The sequence below is a fragment of the Notamacropus eugenii genome, chromosome 1, assembly GCF_028372415.1.
Source record: "Notamacropus eugenii isolate mMacEug1 chromosome 1, mMacEug1.pri_v2, whole genome shotgun sequence".
NCBI lineage: Eukaryota > Metazoa > Chordata > Mammalia > Diprotodontia > Macropodidae > Notamacropus > Notamacropus eugenii.
In genome coordinates, this window is record NC_092872.1 from 180,570,154 (window position 1) to 180,581,903 (window position 11,750).

An 11,750-nucleotide genomic window follows, 5' to 3' on the forward strand; every position below is an offset into this window, starting at 1 on the left:
GAGAGAACCCATCCCCTTCTCTTCCTGATGGCCTCTTGTACAGTGTTTGACTCACCTCCCAGATGAGAACTGGTTCTCTGCTAGTACTTCCCTTCCTTGGGCAAAACTTTCTAGGACCCCAAAGGCTGAAGGATCCTAATTGTTTCTCTTAAAAGGGTCTCCTGATGACCCATAGATGGCCTACAGAGAAAGCTGGCAAGCCCAGGCTGGGAACCTGGGTCACAATTAGGCCTAATTGATGACCTTTTGATCCAGGCAACCGCTTGTAAATGAGAGGAAGCAGAGAGCATTCCTCTTACAGCCAAGTTTCTTCTGACTTCCTAGAAAGGTTTCTGGTATAATGGTGAAGTTTAGAAACTATTTCCCCCTGAGACGCAGGGGGAAAGGAGTTTCAGAGTCATGAGACAGAAGAGATTGTGGGGGAGGGCTACCTTTTCCTTCCTGTCTAATGTCTCAGCAGTGAGCAGTCAGACTAGCTGCAGTAGGATGGGTGTGCTGGTGGGAGATAAGAGCAGGGAGGGGAAGAAGCCCTTGAATCAACTGGAGATGCTGGATTCATGGGCAGGTGTGCCATCTTGGCCTTGTCATTGTACTCATCCCCCACTGGATTATAGGAATGATGAGATTGTGATGCCTGAAGAACAGACTGGTCTGGTGAGGGAGAACTACGTGTGGAATGTCCTACTGCATCGAGGCGCAACCCCTGAAGGCATATTCTTGCTGGTACCTGCTGGCAGCTATGATCATGACCTTTTCACCATGACCTGGGGCCCTACCATTGCTGCCCTCTCCTATGTCTTTGACAAGAGCCTCGAAGAAACAATCATCCAGAAGGCTATTTCAGGCTTCAGGTGCCCACCTTGTCTTTTGTCTTAGCCTTGAAATCCTTCCCACTCACTTGATAACACCCATTGCCCAACTGTCCTCACCGTGAATTTCCCTGCGATGGGTCACTTTAAGCTACTTCTGAGCCTATGCCTGGGAACCTCAGACCTCTCTTATTCTACTAGAAATTCAGTTACATCTTCCCAGAGTATCCCTCCTTTGGGGGAAAGTTGAGGCTTGGGGGAACCCACCTTGCAGGTGGTACTAATGTAGGAAGTATATCATCAGGGGAGAACCCTGAGAAAGATCTTCCATGGTACTTGGAAAGGCAGCTGACCCTTCCAGTGACCCTGTTCCTGGGGTGGGGGATGGGGCTTTGCAGGAAATGTGCCATGATCTCCGCCCACTATGGCCTGAGTGACGTGTTTGACAATCTCATCATCTCTTTGTGCAAATTTACAGCCCTCAGTAGTGAGGTGAGTAAGGGTAGCAGGAAGGCATTGAGGGGCACAGCATAGGGAAGCAGGAGACTACCTGAACCTGATGCCCCATGGAGGCAGACACCGCAGACACCATAGACACCCAAACAATAACTGGGGTTCCATTGAAAGCTTAACTTTCTCCTGTAGTTATGTACTTCACTCAGCATTGTCTCCATAGTAACCCCATCCTTCATTGTTTACTGCAAGGTCTTTTGGGAGCTCTGGCCCTTCATGTCCAGCATATTCTGAGAGGGAGGTTTGAATCACTATTGCTTACATGAAGATTGGGGGAGAGGAGAAGGAGCAGATCTGAGGACTTTGAATACCCAGGGGCTCCCACAATATCTTGGAGAGAAGGGGTCAACTCAGAGCTAATATGAGGACCCAAAGGAGAAGTTAGCAAGTAAGGACCTAAGACACTTCCTAGACTTTAGCTAGGCCCTAGATGTCATCTTCTCTGCCTCTTCAGTCCATTGAGAACCTGCCCAGTGTATTTGGGAGCAACCCCAAAGCTCACATTGCAGCCAAGACTGTTTTCCATTTGGCCCATCGCCATGGCGACATCCTTCGAGAAGGCTGGAAGAACATCATGGAGGCCATGCTGCAGCTGTTCCGAGCCCAGCTACTGCCCAAGGCCATGGTAGAGGTAAGATTAAAGGGTTAGGGGACAAAGTTGAGCACTAACTGCAGTTTTGGAGGAAAATTAAACTTGGGGAAGGCAGAGCTTAGCATCAGTGCCTTGCATCGGCCTGGTCCTTTTCTAATAGGCTTTAGTATCAAGGGACTGTCAGTATATGATATTCCCCAGGAGGGCAGCTGTCAGAGGCATTGAAAGTCAGTTGTTCAGTAGAACAGCAGAACAGGAGGCTGTCAGGAGTAAAGCTAGAGAACTCGTGTTAGGATTGAGTAATAAGTGACGGTCATGTTAAGAACAGCTGGCTTTCCTAGGTAGAAGACTTTGTGGATCCCAATGGCAAGATCTCTCTGCAGCGGGAAGAAACACCATCTAACCGGTGAGGGTAGGCCAGAAGCTCTGGGCCATGGGGAGGGAATATCCAAGAATTTGGAATTAACCTGAATATGTCCCCTCTCTCCATCCCTCTTCAGAGGAGAATCAACTGTACTGAGCTTTGTGAGCTGGTTGACACTGAGTGGTCCTGAGCAGTCCAGCATGAGAGGTCCATCCACCGAGAACCAGGAAGCCAAGCGCATGGCCCTGGACTGTATCAAGGTACCTTTCCCAGCTATCTTCCCACTGTTTTCTTCAGTGATCAGGTCTCAGCTTCCCGCAGGGTAGGACTCTGGCTTTGTGGGATTTCTTTCCTAACTCCCACTCAGGCCACTGATTCCCTCCTCCTGCCACTGTAGCAATGTGACCCAGAGAAGATGATCACTGAAAGCAAGTTCCTGCAGCTGGAGTCCTTACAAGAGCTGATGAAGGTATGAAGCAGCAGAACTAGACGAGGTCTGGCTGGGTGCCAGTGGGGAGATAGCAGCATATTGTCTCCTTCTCCCCTCTAGGCTCTGATATCAGTGACACCAGATGAGGAGACTTATGATGAGGAAGATGCTGCATTCTGCCTGGAAATGCTTCTGCGCATTGTGCTAGAGAACAGGTGAGACACAGAAGGCTGGAGTCACGGACCCTGCACCCATACTGAGGTTCTTGAAGCTAGTACCAAGAGAATAGCAGGGCCTATACAAGCAGGAGGTTGCTATACCAGAGCAACAGGACTCATCATACTCCCTATGTTCACTGTCAACATCAAGGGACCCTAAAGGGATTAGTGTAGTACTAGGGTATTGGAGGGATACCTAGTACCAAACTGGCCTCTGTTCCTTGGTTCACTACCTCTCTTCCCTCTCCCTTTCTTCTTGCCACACAGGGACCGTGTGGGCTGCGTATGGCAGACAGTACGTGATCATTTGTACCACCTCTGTGTCCAGGCGCTGGATTTCTGCTTCCTGGTGGAGCGGGCTGTGGTGGGGCTACTGCGCCTGGCCATACGGTTGCTAAGGAGAGAGGAAATCAGTGGCCAGGTGAAGGGATTTTAATCATCTGGAAGACAGGGGTAAAAGAGATGGACCAAAGACCAAGTGTCATCCGTGGCACTGTCTGAGTGCCATACTTTAAGGGGCTTAGAAATAATGGAAGCATAGATTGCTTCCTAATGTTATGAGAGGACCCCCTAGCAAAGATTCCCATCTAGGAATGGTGAGGGGAAAGGAGGAGAAGTCTGAAATGGCTTTAGTCATGGGGCTTGCATCCAGACCATCCACTGTGCCCCTTGGGATCCTAGAGTCCTCACTTTCTCTGACCACAACAGGCCAGAGGAAGTAGCAGGGTACCCCATAGGCAAACCATTGTTATACTCTGTTCCCAGGATGGGTGAGGCAAGCAGGAAAGTAGAGAGTGAGTGGTGGGTCCTATGCTCACTTCCTACCATTCCAGGTGCTGCTCTCTCTTCGTATCCTACTACTGATGAAACCTAGTGTGCTGTCTCGTGTCAGCCACCAGGTTGCCTATGGACTCCATGAGTTGCTCAAGACCAATGCAGCTAACATCCACTCTGGGGATGACTGGGCCACACTCTTTACCCTGCTGGAGTGCATCGGCTCAGGGGTGAAGCCTCCTCCCTCGCTGCAGGCCACAGCCAGGACAGATGCCACTGATACTGGTGAGCTTTCCTCTCCTAGATAAGCAGCTGTCTTTCCATTCTTGCAGTCTTCCATGGGTTAGAGAAAGAAAAATGAAAGAAAGAGCTCAGAGATTGCATTAAGCAAATTAAATACTTGCATCTGCTAGCCTCCAATACTCCTGTCAACTCTCCAGTGCCACCTATGGGTTAAGGCCCCAAAGGAGGCATAGAGAATAACGGAAAGATCATCATAGATTTAGAGCTGGAAGGGTGACCTTGGAGGCCATCGTATTACAGATAAGAAAATTGAGGCTCAGAGACGTTAAGGGGCCTTGCCCATGGTCACATAACTAGTAATTGTCTGAAGCAGTATTTGAACTCAGGTCTTCCTGACTCCAAGTCTGGTTATGTCTTCACTCCATCACTTGTCTGCCACATGGAATGTGCCACAAGAATGATGAGACTTTGTGGAGACCAACTGTTCTTCAGTCCCTGCAGTGGTAACCCTTGTCAACAGGAGCCTGAGTCCCATTGCCCCAAAAATGACTAAGATAAAGGTTATCTCTACACTTCTGGTGGCAGGACTTCCTAAGCTAACCCAGACACAAAAGAATCCTTTTCCTCATGGGAGAGAAGCCCATAGTGTCTTTTAGTATTTTGTTCCAGCATCTCCATCCGTATCCCCATACCCACTCTGATTGTGACCACGTTCTCACTTGGCTCAGGTGCTCAGTCAGACAGTGAACTCTCCTCCTACCACCCCAGTGACGTCAGCTTGGACCGAGGCTACACCTCAGACTCAGAGGTCTATACTGACCATGGTAGACCAGGCAAGATGCATCGTTCAGCTACTGATGCTGACGTGGTCAACAGTGGTTGGCTAGTGGTAAGAAAACAAGGGGCAATGGGCTGTAGGACTCCCCATCCTGGTCTGGGTGTCATCCTGGTTTTCTTGGGGCACAGTGAAGGGGATAATTAGAGCCAAATCAGGCTCTTAGCTCTGTGCCAGGCAAATCATCCAACTTCCTGCCCACATTCATATTCTGTACAGGTGGGGAAGGATGACATAGATAGCCCCAAGCCAGGACCAGGATCAAACCGGCTTGGCCCTTCTCCTCTGGTAAATCAATACAGCCTTACTGTGGGATTGGACCTGGGACCTCATGACACAAAGTCTCTCCTCAAATGTGTGGAGTCACTGTCTTTCATTGTGCGAGATGCTGCTCATATTACCCCAGACAATTTTGAGCTCTGTGTCAAGACCATCCGAATTTTTGTGGAGGCCAGTCTGAATGGTGGTAAGTGGGGGAGGAGGGAGGGAGGAGGGAACTGCCTTAAAAGGAGAGAGGGAGGAGTAGAGGTTTACATGAACAGAGAAATATGGCCTGGGTCTCCACAGGATGCAAATCTCAGGAAAAACGGAGCAAATGTCACAAATATGACAGCAAAGGGAACCGCTTCAAGAAGAAGTCTAAGGATGGCTCAGCGCTTCGTCGACCCCGGGCATCCAGCCAGCACACCACTCGTGGTGGACACAGTGATGACGAAGATGATGAAGGAGTGCCTGCTAGCTACCATACGGTGTCTTTACAGGTCAGTCAGGACGTAAGTATGTCGCCATTTATTTCCTCTTCTCCCTGTGCCTGGCTGTTGGGGAACCCAGCTGGGGGCCAGGGTAGGCAGGCTCGGGCTGAGAAGGGAGCCTGAGGAACAAACTCCTGAAGCAAAAGAACTGGATAATGGAGTTGTTTTAGGAATAGGATGATTGGTGGGGTAGGTATTATCCTTGAGGGGACCAGGTCTGGAGCAATGAAGATCAAGTAGTTTGGGTTCCCAAGATCCTAGTCACAAATCCTTCCTTTGTGATTCCAGCTGCTGGACTTGATGCACACCCTGCACACACGGGCAGCAACTATTTACAGCTCCTGGGCTGAGGAGCAGCGTCACTTGGAGACAGGGGGCAAGAAAATTGAGGCTGATTCCCGGACCCTCTGGGCTCATTGCTGGTGCCCATTGCTTCAGGGTAAACCCCAAGGAAAATGAGGAGTAGGGCTGAGGAGGTCAATTGGGATGTCATCAGTAACTGACTCCTCCCCTCGACCTCCTGCTCAGGTATTGCCTGGCTTTGCTGCGATGCCCGGCGTCAGGTACGGATGCAGGCGCTCACCTATCTACAGAGGGCACTGTTGGTACATGACCTGCAGAAACTAGATGCCCTGGAATGGGAGTCCTGTTTTAATAAGGTAATGGAGTGGAGAAGAAATCCTGGACAGCTTGCTGCAGGGATAAGAGCCTTCTATACCAATATTTACCTTAGGCCCCAGCCTACCCACCATGACACGTTTCCCTCCTTCTCCCTTCCCCCAGCCATTGTCCTGCGTCTTTGGGAGCCAAGCTTACCATTGATCTTACTGGGGGGGGGTGGGATGTGGGCTGATTGGCTACCAGGTGCTGTTTCCTCTGCTGACTAAACTTCTGGAGAACATCAGCCCTGCAGATGTAGGGGGAATGGAGGAGACACGGATGAGGGCTTCCACACTGCTTTCCAAGGTATGATCACCCACACCAGGCCCTCCCCCTGGGCTACTACCCAAACAGCACCCACTGGAAGATAGGGAAGGCAGGGAACAAGTATCTCTCAGTGCCCTGTGGAATCTGAGGGCCCAGAAGAATCCTGAGCCTCAAAGGAATCACCCGAGACAAAGGCCTACAAGGGAGACAGGCTAGATAGGGCTTCTTCCCATCCCTGGAACCAGGGACAAGGGTGGTGTCTTCGATCATCTGATCAGCCACTGGTGGGCCACAGGTGTTCCTGCAGCACCTATCCCCACTGCTGTCACTTCCAACCTTTGCTGCACTCTGGCTGACCATCCTGGATTTCATGGACAAGTATATGCATGCAGGTTCCAGCGACTTACTGGTATGGTCCCCTACAGCTCCCCAACCTCTGCTCCCTCCCCATTAAACTCGGTCTCTATCCACTGAGCTTTGTCCCTACCCTATCCTCAGTGTGGCCTCTTCTCCTGTGCTCCTTCCACCTCCCCCCCCACCAGGCCCAGTCACTTTGCCCTACCCTTCTAAATTCCTAACTTCCACATGCACTTGTTCAGTTTCCTTGTCTGAGGGCTGCTCTTTGCCTCTTTCCCATCTGTTCTGTTTCCCCCTCCCCACACATACCTCTCTCCCAGTCTGAGGCCATCCCTGAGTCACTGAAGAACATGCTGCTGGTGATGGATACTGCCGAGATCTTCCATAACGCAGACACCAGGGGAAGCAGTTCCTCTGCCCTCTGGGAGATCACCTGGGAACGTATTGACTGTTTCCTGCCCCACCTGCGAGATGATCTCTTCAAGCAGACAGTCATCCCTGGTATGGGAAGGCCCTACTGAGCACTTCTCCCCAGCTTCAGCACAAAGGAACCCTAGAGCTCCCAGAGAGCCTAAAACTGGATTGGGGCTCAGTGCCCTGGGTTGGTCAGTGGCACACAGCCATTGGGAGGAGACAAGACTATTCTTTTACAGAAAGCTAAGAGATACTATCTGAACTATAACTCTCCCCAGATCCCCTGCCACCGGTACCTACCGAACCGCATTCCCAGAAATCCTTGACCTCTGCCCATTTGACTCCTGCTGCCAGTGACCCAAGACTGTCTAGCCACAACTATACTCCAGAAATGCCCTCAGAGCTGGGGGCCTATGGTAAGTCTCCTTTCTCTGCACTTCTAAATATTAAAAGAAGGGGTAATGAGAGGAAGAGAATAAGCACTTAGTAAGCTCCTGCTGTGTGCCAGGCGCTGAGCTAAGTAGGAGGTAGGTGCTATTATTGTCCCCATTTTACATATGAGGAAACTGAGGGAGACAAGTTAAGTAGCTTGTCTAGGATTAGTGTCTGGGACTGGATGTGAAATCTGGTCTTAATGACTCCAAGGACAGCACTCCCAGGGAATCAGAAAAGTGTAGGCTCCATCAACCGCCAGTATAGTAGAGCCATTCAGAAGGAAGTGTGAGTGAGGGGGAGAGTGATGCTGAGCAAAGGGATAGGAGGACTACGTCGTTTGGGCTTTTCTTTATTAATTCTTGTAGAACTCAGGGTAGAAGAGTAGGGATTAAGCCTAGATGTAAAATGAACTGCCTGGTTGGTTAGACCCTGGAAGAGATGACTTAAGGAGACTCAGCACTGCAACAAGGTAGATTATCACTTGTCTAGGCTGAGGCAGGGAACCTAATCCAGGTGCATGGGAGGAATGTTTGTAGAATGTGCCAAAGTGGGATCTGAATATTGCAACATTTTCCCCCACAGATTCAGAGAAGCCCGAGGTCTCTGGAGCAGCAGCCAGTAGTTGTTCTGGTTCTTCTACAGTCTTGACACCCAGCAAGCTGAGTCCCAGCACAGATGGCCCTGCGCCCTTGGCCCAGCCCCCCCTGATCCTGCAGCCCCTGGCTTCCCCACTGCAGGTGGGCGTGCCACCCATGACATTGCCCATCATTCTAAATCCAGCCCTAATCGAGGCTACTTCACCTGTACCTCTGCTAACTGCTCCTCGACCCACTGACTCTATGCCCACTTCTGAAGTCAACTAAGACAGGTGATTGGAAAGACTGGGCCTATCCCTTCTGTCACACCACTGAGGGCCTCTCACCCTCTCCCTCTTCTGGTTGCACACTATGTTGATGCCACCTCTGGGCCCAGCCCGGCCACTGCTGCTGCTCTCATTGGAGCCAAATTGGAAAATTGCTGAAGGGAATGAGGGCAGCACTCCTAGAGACGTCATCCAGGGAGAAGAGACTGTCTTCTTCTGCTCATCATTTCTGGGAGGCCTCCCTGAGAGCCCACCCCAGGCTAACTCTAGTCTCTAAGGAGTCCTGGACTAACCCTAAGGGAGAGACCTGTGGGCATCAGTGCCAACCAGCCTTGTCCATGTTGTTTCTTGGCATTAGGGGCCCCTTGTTTGCCCTTATCCTTCAGTCCGAGCTCTGAGAGCTATACTCCAACCACATTGCACTTTGCTTCCCTTTCCTCAGACCTCTCCTCTCCCCATCAGCCCTGAGCTACCTCCTCCAGCTCTTCCTCCTTTATCCGTGAGTTGGGTTCATTTGGGGAGTTAGTTAGGGCCAGGAGACAGAGGTGACGAGGGGAATTGCCGACAGGAGCATGTACATATGAAGTTAACAATTGACTTTTTACAATGTAATAAATGTAATAAAACCCACCCACCAGCCTCCCGTTCCCCTTCTGCTTTACCTCCTCCCCTTCCGAATACTTCTTTTCTCAGTCTGTGGCCTGACTTGATAGAGAAGGGACTAGTCCTAACACAAGAGATCCACAGGGCTAGCTGAGGGGGAGAGAAGACATAAACGGGGACCCTGCAGCATTCTGTCCCCTGCTTACCAAGGAACTGGATACAAGGACAGGTTTTCTTTGTTGCCAGTCTGTAGCCACCAGTCACTTTGCCCAACTACCCTCCTGCCTGGGGAAGGGCATCACTAAGGGCAATTGTACCTTCCAAAACTAGTGGGAAATAAGGCTAGAACAGTTTATGAATAATTGCAGCTCCCAGAGATTACCTTCCTCCACAGTCTCCCTGTTCTAAGGAGAAATGAGACAGTGGGGGAACTGAAAACTAGGGCTGGTGTTGCCCATTACCGGATAGAGCTAGGCCTTAATCCTTGCAATCTACTATCACTAGGGCTCCAGAAGCTTAAGCCTAGGAACCAAGTCAGAGCATCATAAGATGTCAGGTATGAAGAAACTTTAGGGCCTATACCCCACCTTCTTCAACAGGGGTGGAAAACGGAGGCCCAGAAAAATTCAGTGACTTGCCAACCCTGTGACTCCCAACTTATCTACTTGCAGAAGGCAAGATGGTATGCAGATAGAAGTGGCTGAAGATTTTCCCCCCCAAGTCCTAGTCTCATGCCTATAGGGCCTGGCCTTTGAAGCATCATACCCACTACTATAAGTTAAGGGCCTGCTTCTAAACCACTAGTCTGTGCCTGGTACTTCTCTCTCAGTGCCACCAGGAAAAAGAGAGGAGCAGGTACTTCTGGGTACTAACACATTCTTGCGATTTTTTGCCGTTTTCCTACATTATTGCCCACCCCCCTCAAGGACTACAGAAGTCAGCACTCACAGTTATGGCTGTATTGCCCCAGAAATGCCTCCCCCTGATTGCCACTTCTAAAGAGCAGCAGCCCTGAATGCCTACAACATCCTCCTGTGGGAGGGTGACTGGGTATAGAGCTAGAACTTCAAGATGCTAGAGTCTCACCTAGGAAAACTTCAACTGTGCTCAAACTAGGCCTAGAATTCCTCTTTTGCTTTAAGGGTCTTCTGACCACTTGTGCTTTAATCAACCATAGGGAGGGAAAACAGGGATATAAGCTGTGTGGCCGACAAGGGGAAATGTGGAGCTATCTTAAGGAGGTGGTGATAAGAATCTTAGAACTCAAGGTTGAAGGAATTCAACAAGAATAGGGAACTAGGTAGCTGTAGAGTCTAGCTGGTTTCCTGCCTATCATTCAGGAAACAAGCATTTAGTAAGTGCTTACTATATGCCAGGCACTGCTGAGCACTGAGGATACAGATAGACAAATACACCCTCCCTTACCTAAAAGAGGTCACATTCTAATGGATGAGACAACATGCAAATGACATGTAACATACTGTGTACATGGCAGATGATGCTAGAGGGATGGAGTGGGGGCAGAGCCTGGGAGGCTTGCAAAGGATGGAGGAGAGCAAACCAGACATGGGAAACAGCCAGTGCAAGAGTCTAAGCACAGGAGATGGACCGTTATGTGTGAGGAACAGCGAACAGGCTGGTGTAACTGGATCGTAGAGGAGAGTAAAGTGTAAAAAGCTGGGAAAGAGGAAGGAAGGCCAGGTTGTGAAGGGCTTTCAATGCCAAACGGGCTTTCTGCTTGATCCAGCAAATAGTAACCATTGGAGTTGATGGGAGGGAGAAACCTGGTCAAACTTTGGCAGTTTAATAGAGGGTGGATTGAGGCATGAGGCAGATGGACTAGTCATAAGGCTGTAGCAGTAGTCTAAGCAAAAAATGATATAGACCTCCAGGAGGATGAAATACTGAGTGAAGACAAGTGAGTTATCAAGGAATGACAGGGGCTTCAAGCTTGGGGGACTGAAAGGATGGTGGCACCCTCAATAGTAACAGGAAAATTGGGGAGAAGTGAAGGTTTGAAAGGAGAGTTTTTGGACAAAGTTGGGTTTGAAATGCCTATGAAACATCCAAAAGTCAGTTGGTGATGTGGAACTGGAGCTCAGGAGAAAGATTAGAGTTGAACACATAAATCTGGAACTCAATTTGCACAGAGATGATAGTTAATGGGAGCTGAGATCACTAAGCACTGTAGTACAGAAAGAGGGTCAGCCTTATGGGATACCCATGATTGGTGGGGTGACCTGCATGAAGAGTCAGTAAAAGAGCCTAGGGAAGGGCCAGATCTATGTAGCTAGTCAGGCCTAGCAGCCTTGTCTTAATACACTGGGTCTTTCTGTGACCACTGGTCTTTTGATCCCTAGCTGACAGAGATCAAAGCTTAGAAGTTATGGATATCTGACATTTTGTAGACTATGTTTTACTTACATTATGGAACTGGAACTTGATCAGCCTGTGAAAAAGGCATGACAGACATTATTACCATTTTAAAAGATTAGGTCACGGAATTAGTGTCTGGTGGCATTTGAACTCAGGTCTTTTCAAATCCGAGTCCAACTCTCCAATACACTAGCTTGATCCGACCGTTTCCTCCCTCGGACCAGGGGTATCCACCGCCAGCTGGGC

At 49.8% G+C, this 11,750-nt stretch overlaps 1 protein-coding gene across 7 annotated transcripts in view; it reads left to right on the forward strand.

The window, feature by feature from the left end:
- GBF1 (golgi brefeldin A resistant guanine nucleotide exchange factor 1) overlaps positions 1-9,155 on the forward strand; it is a 125,008-nt gene extending 115,853 nt beyond the window's left edge. For 5 of the 7 annotated variants that reach the window (XM_072621002.1, XM_072620948.1, XM_072620956.1 and 2 more), the window contains 19 exons: positions 615-851; positions 1,208-1,301; positions 1,777-1,953; positions 2,256-2,320; positions 2,415-2,538; positions 2,676-2,747; positions 2,829-2,923; positions 3,194-3,347; positions 3,760-3,985; positions 4,672-4,832; positions 4,998-5,244; positions 5,346-5,551; positions 5,819-5,969; positions 6,059-6,189; positions 6,395-6,496; positions 6,753-6,866; positions 7,135-7,315; positions 7,507-7,644; positions 8,246-9,155. In XM_072621002.1, the coding sequence (XP_072477103.1) occupies positions 615-851; positions 1,208-1,301; positions 1,777-1,953; positions 2,256-2,320; positions 2,415-2,538; positions 2,676-2,747; positions 2,829-2,923; positions 3,194-3,347; positions 3,760-3,985; positions 4,672-4,832; positions 4,998-5,244; positions 5,346-5,551; positions 5,819-5,969; positions 6,059-6,189; positions 6,395-6,496; positions 6,753-6,866; positions 7,135-7,315; positions 7,507-7,644; positions 8,246-8,526 (2,956 nt within the window). In that variant the 3' untranslated portion in view covers positions 8,527-9,155. The remainder of the gene's footprint in view (positions 1-614; positions 852-1,207; positions 1,302-1,776; positions 1,954-2,255; positions 2,321-2,414; positions 2,539-2,675; positions 2,748-2,828; positions 2,924-3,193; positions 3,348-3,759; positions 3,986-4,671; positions 4,833-4,997; positions 5,245-5,345; positions 5,552-5,818; positions 5,970-6,058; positions 6,190-6,394; positions 6,497-6,752; positions 6,867-7,134; positions 7,316-7,506; positions 7,645-8,245) is intronic. The other 2 variants (XM_072620967.1, XM_072620991.1) reach the window with 1 other exon arrangement.
- Positions 9,156-11,750: the final 2,595 nt, after the last annotated feature.